This window comes from Spinacia oleracea, chromosome 2, assembly GCF_020520425.1.
Source record: "Spinacia oleracea cultivar Varoflay chromosome 2, BTI_SOV_V1, whole genome shotgun sequence".
Taxonomy (NCBI): domain Eukaryota; kingdom Viridiplantae; phylum Streptophyta; class Magnoliopsida; order Caryophyllales; family Amaranthaceae; genus Spinacia; species Spinacia oleracea.
Window position 1 is genome coordinate 62,044,304 of NC_079488.1, and position 15,071 is coordinate 62,059,374.

The window sequence follows — 15,071 nt, forward strand, 5'->3', positions numbered from 1 at the left end:
CATTATCATGAATGGCCCACATAGCTGGTTAATGCATCACATAAATATTTGCAGCAATTAATCAAGGGCACCAATAATCTACCAATTATTCAGTCCTTATTAATTCTAATCAAGTTGTTTAACCTTAAAGGATTTGTAGACCTAATCAAGAGTTTATGACTAAAAATGCTCCCACTTAAACCAATAAATTCATATGCTTTACTAATTTTAAACATAAAAATGTATTTCTAGTTTAACCGGAAACAGACAAATTTAATTAAAATTTAAAGCTCATATAAATTTATAATCGAATCTATTAATTTAATTTATTTCAGTTGAATTAAACGAATTTAAATTAATTCAAGGTTTAATTTTAGTAAAGTAATTAGTATAAATAAAATTTATAATAATTATAATATTTAAAATTAAAATCCGAGAAAACAATTTAAATTATTAATTTTAAAATTAATTAAAATTATTTCCGAACTGAAAATTCAAAATTAAATTCGAAATGACTCATTCGAGACACGACGAGGCACTTGGGCTTGCGCCCAAGCCCCATCGAGTGCACGAGGCTTAGCGCCCCTTGATTGTTCGTACAGCAACACGCAAGCAACCACACGCAACGCAGCACTGCAGGCCACGCTGCGCGTGCGCTTGCTCGCTCATCGCGTCTGCAGGCCACACGCAACGCAGCACTGCAGGCCACGCTGCGCGCGCCCGCTTGCTCGTCGCCTTGCGTCTGCTTGCTTGCTGGGCGTGGCAGCGCGCGCTGTGGCGCAGCACGCTTGCTGCCCACACGCGTCTGCCACTGGCTTGCACCTTGCCCTTCGCCCTTGCCCACTCGCCCACATGCGCACAACACTCGACACAGGGCAGCATGCTGCCTTGTGCTCGTGTGCCATGGCCCTTGCTCGTTGCATCGTACCGCATGGGCGACGGGCTCCCTTGCTCGTCGTCGCATGCCCGCAGTATACAACACCCCTTAAGGGTAACACGTAGCGTCTATTGCTTTGTACGTGCAAGTTTTATGAGCGAATTGCATAAAAATTAAAACTTTTATTTCCAAAATTAATGACAAATTAATAAATCATATTAATTTCATAATTTTAGGGCGAAAAATCGAAAATTTATTAATCAATTAATTTCCAATTAACATGGATTCAAATCTAGGTCATAAAAATTTAAAATTTAACACAAATTAACAATTTTTATGGTGGTTTTTAATCATGGGAACCTAATTAAATTATTAATTAATTATGAAAATCAAATCAATTCTAAATTATTCGAATTTCAACAAATTAATCATAATTACAAATTAGGTTGTATAATTAACAAGCATAGGCATTCAAACTTGTTAAACATATACTGTAGGTCAATCAAAGATTCAAGATTTATCAACAAGAATCGCAAATATTTAATTTAACACCTTAAATTTACAAAATTTTGCGTTCGAAAAACTAAAACCTCCGAAAAGTCATAGTTAGGCTTCGAATTTGGGAATTCTGGGTTTCGGCGAAAAATACTAATTTTGTCAAAATTTTAGAATGCCTTTTACATGCGGAATTGACACAAAAATCACTCGATTTGGTTGAGTAACGAACATTCTGCCGAAAAACTACGTATACATAATTAAATAAACGCAATTTGCAATTAATTAACAATTACAAAAATTAATCACCCCTTTTAATTCCTTGCAAATTTGTAATATTTAACCATGTTTATACAATTTAGATTATGAAAATAATAAGAGGCTCGTGATACCACTGTTAGGTTATGATACATATGAATAAACATAAATCATGCGGAAAAACCATAAAGCCAGGAAACATATTATTTACACATAATCATATAGCATAATTTAGGTGCATACACTTTGTAGCGTGCCCTCCCTAGCTGCGCCCGAACCGAACAAGAAAAAGTCTTTAGGACTCTAAGTGTCGTCCCTCCGTAGATAGTCCACAGCACGTCCGGATCCGCCTTAAGCTTGACCAACTAGAATCGCCCTTAAGGTTACTAGGAATTTCGGCTATTTGGGTTGCAAGTGTTAGGCTGATTTTGCTTAAAAACCTTACCTTTGAATACTTCAATTGTGTCTATAAATTGTGACCATAGGCACCTATTTATAGAGTTTATGGAAAGGAATTATAATCCTACTAGGATATGGATTTATTAATTAGAATCCTACTAGAACTCTAAATAATAAATTTAATCTTTTAGGATTAGGATTTAATCAATGCACCAATTCAAATAGGATTAGGATTCGTTACGAACACGAGTGTCGCACGACCACGAGCATCGCACCACCCGCGCAGGCCTTGCGGCCCACACGAGCGGTCGCTACTCGCAGCCCACGAGCACGCTCAGCGCGCGCGCCAACGGCCTTGCTGGGCCTGGCCTTGCGCTGGGCCTGGCGAGGCTGTGGCCTTCGTGTTGGGCGCTTGGCTTGCTGGGCGTGGGCCTGGCTTCGTGCTGGGCCTTCGTCTAGCAAGCCTCGTCCGATGCTAATTCGTACGATGCGCTTCCGATTAAATTCTCGATTCCGGAATTCATTTCCGATACGAACAATATTTAATATTTCCGATTCCGGAATTAATTTCCGTTTCGAACAAATATTTAATATTTCCGTTTCCGGAATTATTTTCCGATTCCGATAATATTTCCGATTCTGACAATATTTCCGTTTCTGGCAATATTTCCGATTCTGGCAATATTTCCATTTCCGATAATATTTTCCGATACGTACCATGTTTCCGTTTCCGGCAACATCTACGTCTTGGATAATATTTATATTTCCGATACGATCCATATTTCCGTTTCCGGCAATATCATCGTTTCCGGAGTATTCATTTCTTGCTTGTGACGATCCCAGCTCCCACTGAAACCAAGATCCGTCGATTCCGAATATCCATAGATGGAGTATTTAATTCCATTAAATACTTGATCCGTTTACGTACTATTTGTGTGACCCTACAGGTTCAGTCAAGAGTAAGCTGTGGATTAATATAATTAATTCCACTTGAACTGAAGCGGCCTCTAGCTAGGCATTCAGCTCACTTGATCTCACTGAATTATTAACTTGTTAATTAATACTGAACCGCATTTATTAGACTTAATATTTTATGCATACTTGGACCAAGGGCACTATTTCCTTCAAATGTGTCATGTCATAACTTGCATTGATAAACAACTATTTTCACATAAGTACGACTCTATGCACAAAGGTCGGAAGGTCTTCAAAGCTTGTAATGTAAGGCTTAGGTTAGGGTGCGGTAAGTTTGGGTATAATGTGAGCTTTAAAGCCTTGGCTTTGGGGAGCATAAATCCTAAAAACAACCATGATCAACCGATATAATGACCATAACTCTCCCACTCAACACATGACAAAACAACAAAAAGCCAACACCATACTTTCTTGCCTTTTTTCCACAATTGTAACCAATCACTCATAAGGATATGAATTTGCAAAACTTGATTGAAACAATACTTTGAACTTTTTTATGAGAGTAATAAATTTTTCTCTTTCTTTTCCTTTTCAATCTCTCTTTTTTTCTTTCTTTTTAGAAACCTTCACATTTGTTTTGTTCTTTCATCTCTTTTCATTTTCAACAACAAACATGATAAGACGAACTCCTTTTTCAATACCCACTTTGTGCTCAAAATGTAGCACATTACAACTCCCTCACCTCACTACTATTATCTCCCCCAAGCTAGGCTTGGGACTAGTAACCAATGGGGTTTTACAGGCTTGTAATGTGGCTAGTCACCGAATAAAGGGGCACAAGCAACAACATGGGTAGAAAATGAGGGAACAAATATATCTAGATTCATCTGAAGGCTACCTAAACAGAAAAATGCCTTCGTCCTCCACAATGTGCATGTATATGAGTCATAAAACACTACTAATAGTTGTAAATCAATACTCAAAATCAATGACACACCAGGAAGCTATCACACATCCTAACCAAGTCAACTAGTCAAGCACCAAGTCCACAAATAGTTAGTCAGAGTTGACTTATGTGAAGGCATCAAAGTAGTCGAATATCAAATCATGGCTAACACATCTACATTGCCCATCATCAAATACCAAGAATCAAAACAATTTCCAATCAAGGGGCACAGGGAAGCATGATTTTGTATTTATCGGAACGTATTTTTGTAATTTTTTTTTTCAAAGCAATAAACTACTCTAAGAAACATTAAACACACCAAAATAAACACACAAAAATAAGTAAATGCAAAAATAAAAGGAAAAACATACTTAATATGTACAAGTGAGTGAAACACCCCCCCAAGCTAAATCATACAATGTCCTTATTGGCTCAAGGGGTATCATGAGGAAAGTGAGCAACCCGTGGCTTATTTGTCGCTGATTCGCAAATCGCCCGATCGGGCAGCAGATCGCCCGATCGGGCGAATTTCGAACCTTTTCGTTGAATCTGTGCGCGCCCGATCAGGCGCTCCTCGCCCGATCCGGATCGGGCGAAATGCAATGCCCATTTTCTTCGACTATTTCCAACCCAGAATCATCTCAAACCCTCGAACTGACGTCATCACAAACCGCCCGATCAGGCGGAATTTCGCTCGATCGGGCATTTGACTCTCCCTTTGAGTCGATCGGGCAACCGTCGCCCGTTCGGGCGATTTTCCAACATTTTCCTTGAATCGATACGCGCCCGATCGGGCGCTCCTCGCCCGATCCGGATCGGGAGAAACGCAGACTACTCCGTTTCAGCTTGAATTCAACTTTTTTGAACTTGGAGCCTTAGACCTGCACAACATTAAACGTCCAAACCGTAAAATACCCTCTTCTCACCTCTCTAACACCAAAAACTACAATGAAACACACACTTGCTCAAAAATTATACTAAAACACACAAACGAAAGCGAAAAATACACTACGAAAAGCAATAAACGGATAGTGAAATACTCATCCCCTATTAGATTGATGCAATGTCCCCATTACACAATCTCAGTTTATGTGCAGACAACGAAAGGAAGGGGATGAGAGCCACGAAAACTCATCGAATGGGGGCACCAAAGATGGTGCCATCTGGTGTCAATTCAAATGCCTTGGATGAGCTATGTGGTGCTGGAAGTGACAGATCACGACCCCTATCATGAATGCGGTGCCCACCGTTCACCGAGCTTTCGGCCTTTCGGGTCTCAGCATCATCAAATCGTGCTTCCTTTCGAACCCATGCCGAAGAGTTCATACTCCGATCACCTCCACCTGCAAAACAATTTGAAACATGTGCTTTTTCCGAGGAGTTATTAGAGTTAGTATGAGTCAGTTCAGTATTAAAATAATCATTAGAAACATTGACTCCAAAACATGACTCCTCTACCATAGGGCTCTTAGCAACATGGGTTAAATTGAAAGTAACCTTGTCATCCCCCACATTTAAGGTTAGCTTGCCATTCTTGACATCTATGATTGCCCCCGCAGTGTGTAGGAAAGGTCGACCAAAAATAATAGGAATCTGCCTGTCCTCTTCCATGTCCAACACAACAAAATCAACAGGAATAAAAAAATTACCTACTCTAACAGGCACATCTTCTAAAGCACCTAGGGGGTATTTTACAGATCTATCAGCCATTTGCAGAGTTATGTTAGTAACTTTTAAATCACCCATGTTCAACTTAGTACATTCAGACAGGGGCATGACACTAACACTGGCACCTAAATCACATAAGGCTTTGTCAATAAAAAGGTTGCCAATATTACACGGGATAGAGAAACTCCCGGGGTCCTTCAACTTGGGTGGAGACTTATTTTGTAGTAAGGCACTGCACTCTTTAGTAAATGCAACAGTCTGCACCTCACTAAATTCTCTCTTCCTAGTCAAGATGTCTTTCATGTATTTAGCATATGCAGGTACTTGAGTAATTAATTCAGTGAAAGGGATCGTTACCTGCAGATTCTTTACCACTTCTAAGAACTTACCAAACTGCTTGTCTAGCTTGTTCTTTAGCTGACGATGAGGGAAGGGAAGTTTGATAGGTGGAACTTGTATCTCAACTTTCTTCTCAACCCTTGTGTCAGCTTCCTTCTCCTTTACCACCTTCTCACTTTCTCTTGGCACAACACCACTGACAGATACTTCAACCTCTTCCTCTATAGTCATAGGCGGCCCATCATACTCATATCCACTCCGCAAAGTGACAGCATTTACAGACTCTCTGGTCACAGGCTGTGAAGGGAGTTGACCTTTGGGTCTCTCTGCAAGAGTAGTAGCCATTTGTGCCAACTGTTTATCCATGATCTTGTTATGAGCAGTGAGGGCATCGATTTTGGCATCCTTTTCGCTCAGAGATCTCTGCAATTCCAACATCATATTCCTCATCTCTACAAGCATGGGATCAGGTTGTGTGGGTTGAGGTTGTGGAGGAAAACCAGGTGGTCCACTAGGCTGCGGGTTGTAGTTACTCCGCGGTTGGTATGACTGTTGTGGTGGCGGTTGGTACTGTTGTTGTGGTGGTGGAGGGTGTTGAATCTGATGGGGGTCCCCGGCAACGGCGCCAAAATTTGACAGGCTAAATCGCACTCCTATCAAAGATAAACCTAACGTTCACCAACTAAAAATATAACAAGGGAAGCAGGGATCGTATCCACAGGGAAATAGGCGTTCTTTCTACTATTAAATTATTAATCTAGACTACTGGTAACAAGAGTTGGATTGATTTGTATATTAAATTAAAACAAGTAACCAAATCAGAAAATAGCAATATTAAAAGAATCTAGGGCAGCGGTTCACCATAAATGCAGACCGAGATTGGACAACGGACAATAACAATCAATTAACAATCATAACTAGGAAAAGATGCATCTCTCGAATCTTATGAATTCCTTAGGATAGAACAACTAGCGGGCTCTCGCTACGTACTAGAAATAATTCCTATCTAATAGCCACAGACCAAAAACATCAGATTTATACCTCTCGGCGCATAATCTAAAGTTAATCAAACTCAAATAGAAATAATCCGGCCGAACAGAATTGACGAGCAATAATAATAAGCTATAGTAATTATAATCAATCAATCAATAATCAAGTCCACATATAATCCCAATCATGCATTCATAGATCCCCTAAACCCTAGAAATTGAACTACTCACTCATGATAATAAATAACAACGCAATTAACATAATGGAAAACATGATTAAAGCAATGAATTAAATTAATTAGCTAGAGCAAGAAATAATACCGAATTAAAGGACAATGGAATAATAAAGCTTGAATCTTTGATTAAAATTAAAACTAAGTGTTTTGAGAAATAGAGAAAACTAGAAATAAACTAAGTATTCAAAACTAAAATAATAGATGTCACTAAAAATACAAGGGGCTAGTATTTATAGTTTGCCCAAAATAGAGCCCAAATTCGGAAATAAAAACTCGCGAAATACGCTGGAGGTTGGCGTCGCCAGATCGGGCGATGTGCTCGATAAACGGCCCGATCGGCCGAAATTCCGCCCGATCGGGCGATTGCAAAATGCCCAGAACAGCGCCCAGAATGACCGCCCGATCGGGCGCGTGATGAAACTGCACGATCCTCTATCTTCAAAACGTCATATCTCTTTCGTTATTCGTCGGAATTAGGCGAGTGGCCATTTTTTGGAAAGCTATTGAAGTCTAGAATCGAACCCAATTGGAATTACATCATTTGGAGTTGTAGAACTTGAGTTATGCTTAACATAGTGGACTATAGTCATTTTTGTACTTCCTTCGTTATTCTCTTTGCTTCAAAACTCTTCAAACTTAATGTTTGTGCTCTCGAAAGTACATAATCTCTTGTATTGATTCAAATGAGTAGGAAATGCACAAAAATATGCTAATTCCTAGAATGATGAACCTGAAACTACAAACACACTACAAGGAGCACATTAGTACTAATAATCGCTTCGAAGAGCTCATTTGAGATCAAAAAGTACTAAGGGACGGGGTAAAAACTCTATATAAAACACACATATCATGAATTTGAGGAAATAGTTTTGGTTTAGTTTGTTTAATTAATTTTATAAAACTGGTTTTTGTACTGGGCAGTGGATCAATGGCGCATTAGTGTATGTATATTGGTAATACTACTATGAAATGGGTAACATATGAGATTGTGAGGAACTGATCGAGGATCAAAAGACTAACCAGTACCTTATTCACTTGCTAATTTGTAGACTGAGTCAATTAAAATAACACGCAAGGAAACTACTAGTTCGAAGTAAGCGCGTGTTCAAGGTAATTTTCAATGTCCATCATCTTTGGTTCCCGTTAGGAAAAGTATTTTGGACATATTTATGTGTTATCATGTGTTTGGTAGATAAAGTGTTATATAAACGAGTTACGTAATTTGAATTTATAAGCCTATCTAGTTCAAAGTAGTAGTATTATTTTGAAAGTGATATTTGAATCCTATAAGTAGTTTATGAAAATGTCAATGATACTTGTTGTACAATGCGGAGAATTGCTGGTTAATTTGGATGCATGACGTGAACATTGGGGTTGTAATTGATGGAGCATTATGAGCTCTTTGATATAAGAAGTGTAAATGGATTACAATGAATGCCGTATGTATTAATGGACTTGTTGTGTTTTGGTTTTCTTCCGGTAACTATTTCATTATGTCTTTGTATTATGTGCTTGAACCTTATTAAAATACTAATCATGTAAAGTGTAATCTCAGAGGGAAAATCCCGTAAGGGTTAGGAACAGGTTGCCCTTCTAGATGTTGTTCTATCGGTGCACTTTAGTGGAGACTCGGTAGGCTTCTAGTAGGTTAATTTCTATTATTTTATTAAACTTTCTGCTTAGTCTTCCTCCTAATTCTATTGGTGCGCGGTCGCGGAGACCCATAGTCAATTAGTGAGGGGTGTGCACACTAGGGACATTCTGTACTCATCTTACTTTGGCCGTTCTCAAAGGTTACGCGCGACCCTTAACGTTCTCTTTCCCTCACTTGATCTTGTGTGATAAGTTTAATAATGGAGTTATTAAATTGGTACTTGTTGTTTAATTATTTATTTTATGTACTCAAAACGTTTTCAAAAATTATTTATTTTTTCGGGATGGAGTTGGAATTACTCAGTTTATCTGATTTTTGGGAGCTCGTCTCTCTTGTCTCTTTTCCATGTATTATTGCAGGTTGGTAAAGGTACTTGGCTACGTGTAAGGAGACGCTTAGAATAACCACCTAGTCAAGAGACACTTTTTATTTCAGTTTAAGTTGGGTTTTATTGTTTACTTTATGGGAATTGGTTGTAATATGTTTGTTGGCCACCTTTTAGACTACTTAGTTATTTTTGACTTTAATGATTTTTAAATTGTTCTATTGCTTTGCATTTATTTTCTATGGAGAATAAATGTAGCATTGACACTCCCAAGGTATGGACGATTGTTTTATGAATAAAAACAGGGTTTTTGATTATATAAAATGTCCAAATTTTGGGGGTGTTACACCCTTCCTCCTTTACTTGCCCAACACTCCTCTCTCCACTCTCTTCCTTGTGCCCGGCTCTCCTCTCCCGCACACGACCGAGCAGCGTGCTCGTCGTGCCTTGTTGTTGCTCGTGCCGTGCCTTCGTGCACCGCACTCCCCACCCACACTCTCTCGCCCTCGCGCAGCGCAGCACGCCCGTGCGGTTGCGCTCTGCTGCTATTGTTGTTGTCGTGCGCTGCTGTGTGCTGCCCCTCTCGCCCAGCCACACACACCCCTCGTCCCTCTCTTGCTCGCCCAGTCGCACACCCCTCGCCCAGCCCGCGCGCTCGTCCCCTTGTGTCGCGCTGCTGTTGCGCGTCCTGCTGCTGCCCTTGCTCCTCGTCCGCGCGCGCGCACACACGAATCGTGTGTGTGTGTTTTTGTTCGTTCGTTCAATTTTTTTCCCAATCACATTCAATTCGTGATTGTTCCGTGCTATAGGCCGGATCAGTATAATTCTCTTCTTCCTTACCTATTCTATTTCAATTTGGTATTTCAAATTATATTATTATTATTATTATTGTTTTGAATAATTAAAATGCTGGGAAACGGTTATGAACACCGTATTGTGATGTTTTACATGTTTTGATTCTTGAGGCGTATTTTAATTATTAAAGTATGAAATTTCAGATTCATTTGTTTAATAAAGACTTGATTTTTATGGTGTTAAATTGGTTTTATTGGAGAATTAAAGTTAGGGTTTTAACCTAGACCTAAAGGGTCAATTGATTAGCATAATTAGGTGATTGATTTAATTATGATAATCAATTATATTTTCAGATTTATAAAAAGGTTTAAAGTGTCAATTTTTATTGATTTTAAGGGTGGAAAAAGTATGTTTTCATACTAAGGAGTAGTTTTTCAAATTGAGACGATTAATTTATTAAAGAACGATTAATTTCTAATTAACGTCAAGGTTTTATATTAACTCCGCCTGTGAGTGTCGCATATGCGGCATTCACTTGTGAGTGTCGCGTATGCAACATTCACTTGTGAGTGTCGCGTATGCGGCATTCACTGCCGGTCCCAAGCCCGGATAAAGGAGGAGGGTGCGGTAGGTTGGTGGCGGCCAGCATTAAAACTAAGCCACATATCATGACATGAATCGACAATGGAATATCGTGGGGGCGTCCCCTTCTCAGCGACGCGCTACACCTCTTAAGCCCGGGTGTAATGAAAAATATGTGAGGGTTGCTAGGTCGTCGCCCAGAAGCGGCCCGCCACCCCTACACCTGGGGGTGGTGTCAAATATGCAAGGGTGCGCTACACTTCCTATGCCCGGGTGTAGTGGAAAATATGCAAGGGTTGCTAGGCCGTCGCCCGGAAGCGGCGCGCCACCCGATGGTGGTGTTAACTATCCAAGGTTTCATGGTAAGGGCAGGGGTAAGGGTAAGGGTAGTAGGATGCGGTTTGGGACTTGGAACATTGGCTCTTTGACAGGGAGATTAGTCGAAGTAGTAGAGGTTATGAGAAGGAGGAGAATTAACATATTATGTTTGCAGGAGACTAAATGGGTTGGAAACAAGGCAAAAGAGATAGCTCCATGGGGTTATAAGCTTTGGTATTCGGGAAAAACTAGGGGTAGGAATGGGGTAGGTATCCTTATTGACAGAGATTATATTGATGATGTAGTGGACGTGTCCCGAAAGAATGATCGAATTATGAGTATTAAGCTTGGGATAGGGGATGAAGTTGTAACTATTGTGAGTGCCTATGCACCACAAGTAGGACTAGATGCGTCAACTAGACAAGAATTATGGGAGGATTTAGAAGAAGTGGTGCAACGTGCAGTGTCCCTAGAAGTGAGAAACTAATCATTGATGGGGATCTCAACGGACATGTAGGCTCGAATCGCGATGGATTTGAAAGCATTCATGGTGGTTTTGGGTATGGGGAGCGAAATGAAGCGGGAAATGCTATTTTGGATTTTGCATTGGCATATGACTTGGGTATAATGAACACTTGGTTTGAGAAAAGAGAATCTCACCTAGTAACCTATAGGAGTGGAGATAATGCGAGTCAGATTGACTTCTTTTTAGTAAGGATTTCTTTGAGACAGTGCTACACCAATTGTAAGGTGATTCCGGGTGAGAGTACAACAGCCCACATAGACTTGTGGTACTTGATTTTCGAGGTAGAAGTTATATAAGAAAGAGTAGACCACTAGTGGAGCCTAGCTAGGATCAAGTGGTGGAAACTTCAAGGGAGCAACAACTAAAATTCGTGGAAAAGGTGGCAAGTGAAGGTATTTGGGCCGGGGATATGGATTTGGATGTAGACTCATTAAGGACAAGAATGGAGCACACCATAAAGGGAGTGGCGAAAGAGGTCCTAGGGGAATCTAAAGGAATCATGCCACCAAGTAAGGACACATCTTGGTGGAACGAAGTTGTGCAACAAGCTATAAAGAGAAAACGAGAATGCTATAAAGAGTTGGGAAAATGTAGAAGTGATGAGAACTACGAGAAGTACAAGGAGGCTAAAAGGGAAGCAAAGAAGGCCGTAAGAGAGGCTAGAGAAAAGGTGAATCAGGATCTTTACGCAAGATTGGATACAAAGGAAGGTGAAAAAGACATCTATAGACTTGCTCCAATGAGAGATAGAAAGACGCGAGACATCGGGAGGATTAAATGTGTGAAAGATGTTGAACAAAAAGTTTTGGTGGGAGATAAGGGAATCAAGGATTGATGGAGGTTCTACTTTGATAGCTTGTTCAACGGGGATCAAGGGTGCGATATTGGGGATACAAATATCCCTAGGGATATGGTTAACCTAGACTTTATGCGAAGATTCAAAAGAGAGAAGTCGAAATGGCACTGAAAAAGATGGGATGCAAGAGGGCAGTGGGGCCCGATGGGATACCTATCGAAGTCTGGAGATGCTTGGGAGAGAGAGGGGTTGTATGGTTAACAACTCTTTTCAACAAGATTTGGGGAAGTAATAGGATGCCATTAGAGTGGAGGAAGAGTACTATCATCCCCTTGTACAAGAATAAGGGTGATGTCCAGGATTGTGCCAACTACCGAGGAATCAAACTAATGAGTCATACTATGAAACTTTGGGAGCGGATTATTGAGCAAAGACTGAGGAAAACTGTGAGAATTTCGGAGAACCAGTTTGGATTTATGCCTGGGAGATCGACTATGGAGGCCATTCATCTTATAAGACAACTAATGGAGAATTATTGGGATAAGAAGAAGGACTTACATATGGTTTTCATAGATTTGGAGAAGGCGTATGATAAGGTACCAAGGGAAATCCTTTGGTGTGCATTAAGTAAGAAAGGAATTCCGACGAAGTATATTGATATCATCAAGGACATGTATGAGGGAGTTAGCACGAGTGTGAGAACTAGTGTTGGTAAGACCGAAGAATTCCCCATTACGATTGGAGTGCATCAAGGTGCCGCACTTAGCCCGTTTCTTTTTGCTATAGTTATGGACGAATTGACGAGGTCAATCCAAGATGGTATTCAATTCCCTGGTGCATGATGTTTGCAGATGATATTGTGTTGATTGATGAAACAAAAGAAGGAGTGGAAAGTAAGTTGGAGTTATGGAGACAAACGTTGGAATCTCGGGGTTTTAGGCTGAGTAGAAACAAGACAGAATATATGGAGTGTAAGTTTAGTGGAGTCCAAGTTAGAGAGACACGGGAGATTACCTTAGATGGGAAAATTGTCCAAGGCTCTGAAATGTTCCGTTATTTAGGATCTATTATCCAAACGGATGGAGAATTGGATGGCGATGTGGCCCATAGAATCAAAGCAGGTTGGGTGAAGTGGAAAGGTGCCACGGGGTTCCTATATGATTCAGGCATGCCCCAAAGATTGAAGGGAAAATTTTACCGCACGGAAATTCGACCGGCTTTGTTATACGACACAGAATGCGGGGCAGTGAAACATTGTCACGTGCACAAGATGAATGTGGCGGAGATGCGCATGTTACGTTGGATGTGTGGGCATAAAAGAAAGGATCGTTTGAGGAATGAGATTATTAGGAAGAAAGTAGGGGTTGCACCGATTGAGTTTAAGATGATGGAAAATCGTTTAAGATGGTTTGGACATGTGAGCAGAAGACCAAGTGATGCCCCGGTTAGGAGGATAGAAGGGGGGCAAAGTGATAGAATTGCAAGGGGTAGGGGAAGACCTAAGAAAACTTGGAGGAAGGTGATTGAGCACGATATGAGCTTTCCTGGGATTGAGAAAAATATGGAGTTGGATAGGACATAGTGGAGGGAGAGAATATACATTGATGACTTCAGTTGATTTATACAGATTTCATGTTTTTGTTTCTTTCTATTTTTATTTTATTTTTATGTTTATTTTTATTTTTATTTTATTTTTAATTTTTTTTAATTTTTTTTTAATTTACATGCTATTTTGAAATATACTTTTTACTTATTCATTTATTTTAAACTTTACTTATTTTTATTATCTCTTACAATATTTCTTCTATAATATATATACATTTTTCTCTTATCTTACTTTCATTAATTCCACTTTCTCTTCCTTGTTTTTTTGACGATCTCCTACGACGATTCATGTTAGCCGACCCCAAATCATGTTGGGACTAAGGCTTTGTTGTTGTTGTTGTTGTTGTTGTAACGTCAAGGTTTTATATTCATAAAAGTTGCTGGAAATTTAATGAACATGGAAATAATTAAGGTTTCATTATTTTGATGATAGGAGGTGATTTCTAAGTGAGTGATCGTGTTTGCAAAGTGGCCCCTACGCTTAGATATTCAAGGTACGTAGAAGTCTAGGGCGACCACATTAATTGTCAAGGGACATTAGGTGATCATTTATTGATGTGAATCATATTACGTGAACTTGGTGAATTCATATTTGATTTGGTGGACAAGCATGTGAATTATTATTATTGGAATTATCGTTTTGTTGATTGAACAAGCATGTTGGGACTATTGTGAGTATGGATTTCATTGTCAATCATGTTGTTCAATATTTATGCATGTATGGTTTGTTTCACATGCAAGGGATGGATTATTTATTGTTATGCTATTGTACGGGATGTCTAGCATACTTTTGAGCCAATTATGTTAGGTTATGATACATATGACAAAACATAAATCATGTGGAAAAACCATAAAGCCAGGAAAGCATATTATTTACACATAATCATTTAGCATAGTTTAGATGCATACACTTTGTTGCGTGCCTTCCCTAGCTGCGCCCGAACCGAGCAAGAACAAGTCTTTAGGACTTCAAGTGTCGTCCTTCCGTAGATAGTCCACAGTACGTCCGGATCCGCCTCAAGATTGACCAACTAGAATCGCCCTTAAGGTACTAGGATTTTCGGCTAGGTTAGTGCAAGTGTATGGCTGAATTTTTCTTTCAAAAACTTACCTTTTGAATACTTCAATTGTGTGTCAATAAATTATGACCCTAGGCTCTTATTTATAGAGGTATGGAAAGGGAATTGGAATCCTAGTAGGATATGAATTAATTAAACTTAGAATCCTATAAGAACTCTAATTAATTAATTTATCCTTTTAGGAATAGGAATTTAATCATATACCAAATCCTAATAACTTTAGGAATCGTGCATGAACACAAACACACACACGCACGGCAGCCACGAGGGCCGCCCATGCGCGTGCGTGC

At 39.7% G+C, this 15,071-nt stretch overlaps 1 protein-coding gene across 1 annotated transcript; it reads left to right on the forward strand.

Moving 5' to 3' along the window:
* Positions 1 to 10,698: 10,698 nt before the first annotated feature.
* Positions 10,699 to 11,262, forward strand: LOC110799889 (uncharacterized). The gene has a single exon (XM_022005157.1). The coding sequence runs from the start codon at positions 10,699 to 10,701 to the stop codon at positions 11,260 to 11,262; it is 564 nt and encodes a 187-aa protein (XP_021860849.1).
* Positions 11,263 to 15,071: the final 3,809 nt, after the last annotated feature.